Here is an 8,453-nt window from a genome sequence, read left to right as displayed (position 1 = left end):
GTGCCCATTGTGTCATGCTGTCCCTGCAGGTGCAGCAGGAGCCAATCATGCCCTGTTCCTGTCCCCAGCTGCTCCCAGGAGAGCTGGAGGAGCCTCTTATCTCTGCTGCTGCATCCCTGGCCTCCAGCTGTGTCCCGGGAGGCAGCAGGGATGCGTGCAGGGATGCGGGAGCCGGCAGCCAGGGATGAGATCTGAGGTTCCCAGTGTGAGGGAGATGTGCCTGCACACCCTGCTCCCTTCCCTGCTCACAGCCTCTCCCCGGGCTCTACCAGAGCGGGATCCAGAGCGGATTGTGCTGCATCCAGTCCCACAGCTTCCCCTCCTGCCTCTGGTGCTGGGAGATGAGGGAATTCCTTGGGCATGCCCAGGGTGAGTGCTATCCACTGAGGCAGCCGCTGCCATCCGGCTCCTTCCCTGCCTGCAGGGATGTGACACCCTGTGGTGCCAGCGTGGGGACCTGGGCAGCCCCAGGAGCCCCTGCCCTTGTGTCCCTCTTGGGCCCAAGCCAGGTCACTGGATAATGGATGCAGGAGCTGCATCCTTCAGGCCCTGCTCAACCAGTGAAAAATCACCCTGTTGCTCCCAGGGCAGCCTGTGCCCCTGTGCCCAGGTGAGCTGTTCCCATGTCCCCACACATGTCCTGTGTCCCTTCACCAGCAATCCAGCCCTTCCCTGGCTCAGCCACTCCGTTATCCCCTGTCCCTACCTTCCTCCCCGCTCCACAGGGACGTGAGGGGGTTTGTGCGGCACAGCCTGACAGCAGAGAGCAACACAAGCACAGAGACTCTGCAGGGACCTGCCCCATCTGTTTATTTTTTCCTTCCCCAGCCTGTCTGGAGAACAAGATCCTTAAAATACTCTGCACAGCAAGGCACTGGAAGGCAGGAGGAGGTTCCACCTCACAGAGGAGGAACACCCAGGTACTGGTTGGAAACACCAACCAAACGAGAGCTGGGATGTGTTTCCCAAATGCCACGTTGCCATGGAGTCGAGGACGGGATTGAATCCAATGACGCTGCTGTTGGAAAACAGAGTCAAATGCAAACAGCAGCAAGTTGTGTTCTCTCTTTCCTCCTGCAGATCTTCTCCATCGTGGTGTTCGGCTCCATCGTGAACGAGTGCTACGTGAACAAGGACAGCCAGCACCCCGAGCTGCTCTGCATCTTCAACGAGAATGAGAGTGCCTGCAGCTATGGCATCGCCGTGGGCGTCATCGCCTTCTTTGGCTGCATCTTCTTCTTCGTGGTGGACCTGTACTTCCAGCAGATCAGCAGCGTCAAGGACCGCAAACGGGCCGTGCTGCTGGACCTCGGCTTTTCAGGTACCTCTGCTCTGCTCTGCTCTGCTCTGCGTGGGTCTGGCTCTTTGAGGTCATTGCTGTGCCCTGCCCCTCCACTCCCGAGTCTTCCCCGCTCCCCCCATGGCCTGACACAACTCGTGTGCCTCGGCTGGGGACAACAGGGCTGGCAGGGGAGTTGTCCCATCCAGCCATGGGCTCAGTGAGCACTGAGGAAGCCCACTGTGGCTGGGGACAGTGGCGTGTCCCACTGCAGCTGGAGCTGTTTGCTGAGACGGGTTTGGTGAGGCCATGCACGGAGGTGAGGCTTGGTGGTCACATCTCAGAGTCCACACAGGGGGTTTCACCCTCCTACATCTCCTGTTCTGGCTCGAGAAAAGCAAAAGTGGTTTCATCAGCTGCCTCGGGTCTGGTTTCACTTTGTGCACGAGTTTGGAGCAGAGCAGAAGCAGCTTCTGTGCAGCTGGGGCTGGGGCTGCCCACGGAGCTGCTGTGCCCTCTTGAGCCCTCGACCTGAGGCTCATCCATGCAGACAGGACCAGGCAGGATGCTCTGGGCTGGGAGGGAACATCCTCTGCTCAGCTGTGGGAGCTGCCTGGCTCCATTTGCAGCTGCTCTTCTGCATTCCCAGGCTCTGTTAGCAAAGTCTGAAGGTGATTTATCCAGCACAGGCGTCGCTGATGGCTCTCTGTCCCAAATGAAAACATCCATCATCACCTCCCTGCCTTGCCTGTTGTTCAGGCTGTTCTCTCCTCGCTGCAAAGCTCATTTCCATGGTCCTGGAGCACCATCCAGCCCTTGTTAGATAAAATTTACAGCCCCTTCCATGGGGCTCAGTGCCTGAAATCCTCGGATTCAAGCAGAAGGGGGACATCACATCCATCTTCTGGCTGCTGCTGTGTGTCACAGGGCCAGGCTGCTACCCTGCCTCCCTGCCTCACATCCTGACAGCCCTCTGCTCCCTGCCAGGCACATGGGAGCTGGCACTGCGCTCAGACTGCCTCCTTTCTCCTTTGTCCCTGTGATGGATCCACTGAGAGGAGAAATGAGAGAATCATCAGATCCTGGAATGGTTTGGGTTGGAAGGGACATTAAAGCCCGTTCAGTTCCACCTTCCACTAGACCAGGATGCTCCAAGCCCTGTTAAACTCTTCCAGGGATGGGGCAGCCACAGCTTCTCTGGGCAACCTGTGCCAGGGCCTCCCCACCCTCACAGGGAAGAATTTCATCCTAAAATGCCTCTGGAACGTAACTGTGAGGTAACACTGGGGCACAGGTGGGGGTTCAGGAAGGGCCACCACACTGAAAACAGCATTTACAGCCTTCTCTTCCAGCTGCTCTTCCAGCTGTTCCCGTAGACAGGCGTTTGCTGGAGACCAGGCTGTGATTAGGGTGGTAACACATCTTCCCTGGTGTTTGCACTCTGTTGTCTGCAGATCCTTAAATGATCATTATCTCCTGGCTCCTTCGGTGCTTCCTGGCGCTCTCCTTTTCCCCGGAGTGCTGGAGGGAGTGGAGCTGCTGCTGTGCCTGATCCAGCTGGAGCTGGGGCTGGCACATGCAACCTCACCACGTCACTGCCAGCTCAGCCCTCTCTGAGGGCTTTTAAAATCCGTGTCAGTTCTCCAAACATCAAACCACACCTGGCTTGTGTTTCTGGAGGTGCTCTCCGTGCCTGACCCCATCTCCTCCATTGGCAGTGATACCTGCCTTGCCCATGGCACTGGAGGGAATCCTCCTGCTGCCCAGAGATCCAGGCAGAGCTGGTCTGGAGGGGAAAGGCTTCTCTCTGCATCACAAAGCCTCCTGGAAGTGCACATGGGTGGCAGCAGAAGCGATCCCAGCCGTTCCTGGCTGGAGATGCTGATGGTTTCAGGATGAGGAAGGTCAGTGCCTCACCGCGCACAGTGGTGCAGAGGGATTTGGCAGCTGCAGTACCCAGCGCAGCCGTGCTGGGTCCGGGCTGTGCATGATGTCATTTTAACTCCTGACATCCCGTGGGTGCCACCAGGGCTGGGGCGGCACTGGGGACAGAGTGGCAGCAGGGACTCAGTGGCAGTGTCTGCCAGGGAGGACGAGCTGTGCTGGGTCGAGTGTTACACACAGGAACAGGTTCACCCTCCACAAACCAGTGCCAGCCCCACGTCCCTTGTTCCAGCCCTGTGCCCCAGAGCTTGTCCCTGAGCATCCTGCTGCTCCCACTGTGTGAATTAACCTTTGGGAGCTGCTCTTGTTTCACCTCTGCGATTTCCACTTCCAAACCACCCCCAGTGGGATTTGAAGCAATGGCTGAAGTCCAAATGTAGGGCTTGGATCTGCTTCCCATCCCAGGGAACAGCTGCTGGTAAAGCCCCCTTGTAACAGCAGGGGAACAGAAAAGATCCCTGTCCTTAAAGGGTGACCTTTAAGGAATAAACCCCAGAGGTCTTGTTTAATGCTGCCAACAAGTCATCATCCTAAAGGGAAGTGAAAATACTTGTGCAGAGACTTGGGTGGGTTTGGTGACAGGATTGGCTGTATTTGGTGAAGTGTCTGTAATTTGGAAGAGGAAACCCTGACTGATCTTCCTGCAAGGGCAGCCTCATGGCCAGGCCTGATGGTTGGGAATTCCCAGGCCCAGCCGTGCAGGAGACAAGGAATGTGTCTTAAACTGCAATTAGGAGCAAATTCGGAATTCAAGGCCTTGAGCCCTGTACCTCCAGCACTGGCTGGGGATGCTCATGTGCATTTTTTATTGTATTTAGGGACAACTGGCAAGATAAATGGGAATAAAGGGGAATAAATGGGAATAAAGGAAGGTTCTTCTCTCCCTGCAGTCAGACAGGGACTGGCAGCCTGGATGATGATCCTTGGGAAGCTGCTGGGCAGCTCAAAATTCCCAACATCCACGTGTGCACTGACACCTGGAATCTGAGGCATCAGGAATGATGGAGAGCCTTAAAACAGCATCATAGGAGGGTCCAGGTGTTGTGCAGCTCTCCTTCCCAGTGCTGGAAAACATCCCTGCTGCTGACCCCGTGTGCTCGTGGCTTTTCCTTGACTGTTCCCTGAGCTCCTTGGCACCGGGCAGTGCTGGTGGCTGGGGATGGAATTAGGGCAGCTGCAGCCATATCTTGCTCAGCCAGCTTTGCTTCCAGGCAGGAATAATCACCAGTGTGTTTCTGCTCAGTTCCACAGGCCCAGAGAGATTCTCTGCAGGGATGAGCAGAGCTCTCACGTGTCACGGAATCACAGAATTACAGAATGGTTTGGGTTAGAAGGGGCATTAAAGCCCATCCAGTGCCACCCTCTGCCCTGGGCAGGGACACCTTCCACTATCCCAGGGTGCTCCAAGCCCTGTCCAGCCTGGCCTTGGACACTCCAGGGATCCAGGGGCAGCCACAGTTTCTCTGGGCACCCTGTGCCAGGGCCTCCCCACCCTTGCAGGGAAGAATTTCTTCCCAATATCCAATGTAAATCCACCCTCCTTCATCTCAAGGCCATTCCCCCTTGTCCTATTATTCAATGCCCTTGTGAAAAGTCCCTCTCTAACATGTCCAGGGAGGATGTGCTGTCCCTGGGGGTCTTTGAGATCAAGTTGAGGTGTAGCTGAGCTGAACTTCAGACAGGCAACACACTTGAGATAACCCCACAAGTTTCCTTCCATCTCTGTTTTTGTATCAGCCTCTTTTAATAAGCTCATTTTGGGCCATGGCTCCCAAAATTCCCGTTCCTGTTGGAAACCTGGGTGGTTTGTGCAGCAGCAAAGGGGGGCCTGCAGCAGGGGAGGTGCTGGGCAGGGGCAGCACTGACCGGCTCTGTTCTCCTGCAGGTTTCCTGGCCTTCCTGTGGTTTGTAGCCTTCTGCTTCCTGGCAAACCAGTGGCAGAGGACGACGCTGACCAGGGGGTTCTCACAGGGCGCCGACGCCGCGCGGGCAGCGATCACCTTCTCCTTCTTCTCCATCATCATCTGGGTGAGCACAGCCCCGGAGCTGAGGGGGCAGAGCAGAAATGAAACCTGCCTGGGGTCAGTGCTGAGCTGGAGGGGGAGTCTGGGATTTGGAGAAGTGAATCCTGGTGGGCAGTGAGTGGCTGTACTGGGGAAGCCTGCGGGCCCTCCACATGTGGAACTGGTGGTTTCTTACCCAGGAAGCATCAGCTCAGTCCCCTCCCGCTGGGGAATTCCAGGCTTCCCTTTCTCCCAGGGCTGGAAAGTTTTGTTCCCATTGAAAACGTGTCACCAGCCACGAGCTGCTCTGATTTCAGGACCTCGTTAGAGTCCCAGGGCGGCCCGTTGGAGGCAGAGAGTCCCCAGGAGCAGATCTCTGCACTGAGCTGGTTTGTGGGATGGCTGGGGGATTTTGGGAGCTCTCAGGCTCATCAGCTCCCTCCTGGGACAAGTTGAACTCGCCCCTCTGCTGTCCACCTGGAGAAGGGGCTTGTAGAAACCCCCTTTGGTCCCATTTTTGGCTCCACACAGGCAGAGCGACTTCAGCCAGGGCTGTGTGAAACCCTGGGGCCCACCTGGACCCCACATGAACTCGGGGGGGCTGTGCCACCCCGGGGGGCTCCTGCTCCAGGGGCTGTGTGTGGAGAAGCAGGGATGGCTCTGTGTACCTCCATCCCTCCTGCAGCTTTTCCTGGGCACAGAGCCCCAGGATGTGCCCTGATTCCATATTGCCTTAAAAGAACTGGGCAAAAGCCAGTCCGAGGCTTTTCAGCAGCAAGCCTTGCTCCAGTTCCTCCCCAGTTTAACTGCTCCCTGCTTTATGATTATCCAAATAAATCTCTTTTAATCCCAGCTCTTCCCCATCGTTGGCTGCCACAGGGAAGGGCAGTGGGTGGGATGTTCTCCATCCCATCAGCATCTGCTCCCACCCCGGATGGCCAGGATGGTTGGGAAGCCATCCCTGGCTTCTACGGCATTTTTTAGCCTCCTCAGCCCATCGTTTGCAAACTAATTGAGTTGTTAATGAAGCCTCCTGGAATGAGATCGAGTGCAGGGCCCTCCCGGCTCTGCCGCCCACATTTCCCACCGTTTGCAACCTCAATTCCAGCAACCTGGAAAAGAGTGAAGGAGTCTTGGCAGAGCTGACCTATTTTCCTGGCCTGGCACTCGGCAGCTTTCCTTCCCCACAGCAGATGGGTTTATTGGGCCCAGCAGTGCCAGATCTGCACAGCCAGGGCTCCCCACCCCAGGCACAGCTCTGGGGGTCACCCTGTCCCACAGAAATGGCTTCTGGAGTGTTTGGGTGGGGTTTGGGGCTGGATTAGCTCTTGGGCACAATGCAGTGAGGTGGCAGTTTGCTGGGATGCTTCGATGGGCTCGGTGCTTTGCAGTGACATGGGGGATGTGGGGTCCTGAGGGAATGCAGGGTCCTGGAGGACATGGGATCCTGGGGCAGTGCGAGGTCCTGAGGGGATTGTGGGATCCTGGGAGGTCCTGGGAAGGCACTGGGGCCTGGTGGGATGTGAGGTCCTGAGGGTTTGGGGGATCGTGGGAGGACATGAGGTCCTGGGGCGATGTATGATGCTGGTGAGACACAGGGTCCTGGGGAAACATGGGGTCCTGGGGGGGTTGGGGGGGTTCTGGGGGTCCCCCTGAGGGACACGGGGTGCTGTGGGGCTGCAGCCCTGCCCTCTCTGAGCCCGTCCCTCACTCCCTGCAGGTGGTGCTGGCGCTGCGGGCGCTGCAGCGGTACCGCCTGGGCACGGACATGTCCCTGTTCGCTACCGAGCAGTTCGGCACCGACCCCAGCGCGTCCTACCCCGGCTACCCCGGCGGCAGCGGCGCGGAGAGCACGGAGACCTACCAGAGCCCCCCCTTCACCGAGACCTTAGAGCCCAACCCCAAAGGTTACCAAGTGCCAGCGTACTGAGGGGCTGGGGCGGTGCCACCCCTGCCTGGTCCCAAATGTATCCAGTCCCATTTCCTTGCCGTGGCGAGTCAGTGCCGGGTCCCTTTATTAGCTCGTTGTGCAGTGAATTCTGTACAGTGGTATTGGTTCTTGTCTTACCTGTCCCAGGGTTTCTAAAAGCAGTGTTCCCTCTAAGCCAGGAGGAAGGGAGGTTGGTACCACATCACCTACACGTGGGGAAGGGGAGTAAATGCCCCCTCTGAGCTCTGCTGGGAAAGCCCAGGATGCCTTTTCCTCTTAGAAAGCATCAGCTGAGGAATTATTATCTCGTTCTTCCAGAGCTAACACAGAATCCATTGAGGGTGGGTGGGCAGTGGGCAGAGCTGCCCCGTCTGCTCCTGCTGCGGAGCTTCCAGTCCAGGTTCCATGGAAAGTGCCAAATTCACAGGGAAATCAGTGGTGTCTGTGTTACTTTTCTTTGTATATATTTGCTGTACAAAACAAACATCCAAACAGGTGTTTCAAAACTTGGTTTAGAGGCACAGGGGGGGCACAGCAGGCTGGGATTGGGATCAGCATCCAGATTGCTTCTACACTTCAACGAGTTCTGGTTGAGGATTAAAAAATTCTCTGTTTGAAAGTGGAAACCAGTTCAGCAGAAGCTGGTTGCTAACTGGGAATAGCCTGTGATCATCGGGAATGCGGCACTTTGTGGTTCCGTTCCTTCACGGGGGTATTGGGAAGTTTGTAAATTCCTGAGGAATTTCTGGTTGGCAACACTGATGTTTCTTCACTGTGGAGAGGTGAGGACCAAGGTGAGGGGCTCAGTCTCAACATCCAAGGCCATTAGGAGCAATACTGGACTTGTATTTTTATTCTGGGAGCAGCCACCATCTGTCAGCTGCAGCAGAACCCCAGGTGGGGACACGTGTGTCACCCCGCAGTCTGCAGGAATGAGGGATCCAGGCAGGGAACTGGAAAGCCTTCACAGGCCATTAAAGTCCATCCTGTGTGGGCTCATGGCCCCGTGTTTGGAAATGGTGTGGGAAGAGAGTCAGTGAAAAGCATCCAGGAAAGAGGCTCAGGTTGGGGGTTCAGCTGCAAAATTCCTGCCTTGTAAAAGAACAAAATGTATAAAATCCAGTTGGTCCTTGTCAGCCACCCGCCGGCTTTCCCTGCCTGTGTGGCAGCTGAGCCAGGCTGTGTCACTAAGGGCTGAGCAGAGGAGCTGAAACTTGAATTCCCAACCCCATTGATGGCAGCTCCATCCCTGGAGACTCCTGGCTCTCCCGGCAATCCACAGTCCCGCCTTTTCCTG

The 8,453-nt window shown here is 56.6% G+C and overlaps 1 protein-coding gene across 1 annotated transcript; it reads left to right on the top strand.

The window, feature by feature from the left end:
- Positions 1–954: 954 nt before the first annotated feature.
- SYNGR3 (synaptogyrin 3) lies at positions 955–7,636 on the top strand. The gene is made up of 3 exons (XM_008633590.2): positions 955–1,321; positions 5,109–5,251; positions 6,947–7,636. The coding sequence occupies exons 1-3, from the start codon at positions 970–972 to the stop codon at positions 7,154–7,156; spliced, it is 705 nt and encodes a 234-aa protein (XP_008631812.2). The 5' UTR covers positions 955–969; the 3' UTR covers positions 7,157–7,636.
- The last annotated feature ends 817 nt before the right edge of the window (positions 7,637–8,453 follow it).

Source organism: Corvus brachyrhynchos, unplaced genomic scaffold (assembly GCF_000691975.1).
Source record: "Corvus brachyrhynchos isolate BGI_N302 unplaced genomic scaffold, ASM69197v1 scaffold5, whole genome shotgun sequence".
In the NCBI taxonomy this organism is placed as follows: domain Eukaryota; kingdom Metazoa; phylum Chordata; class Aves; order Passeriformes; family Corvidae; genus Corvus; species Corvus brachyrhynchos.
The sequence above is the reverse complement of the archived record's forward strand: the minus strand, read 5'-3'. Positions and strand labels throughout refer to the sequence as shown.

What these genes read in the sequence shown, in the direction of transcription:
- SYNGR3 (XM_008633590.2), top strand. Translation starts at nt 970, where the DNA reads ATGCCACGTTGCCATGGAGTCGAGGACGGGATTGAATCCAATGACGCT. An exon ending in GCTGGACCTCGGCTTTTCAG is followed by an intron (nt 1,322 to 5,108) that starts GTACCTCTGCTC and finishes GTTCTCCTGCAG; the next exon opens with GTTTCCTGGCCTTCCTGTGG. An exon ending in TCTTCTCCATCATCATCTGG is followed by an intron (nt 5,252 to 6,946) that starts GTGAGCACAGCC and finishes CACTCCCTGCAG; the next exon opens with GTGGTGCTGGCGCTGCGGGC.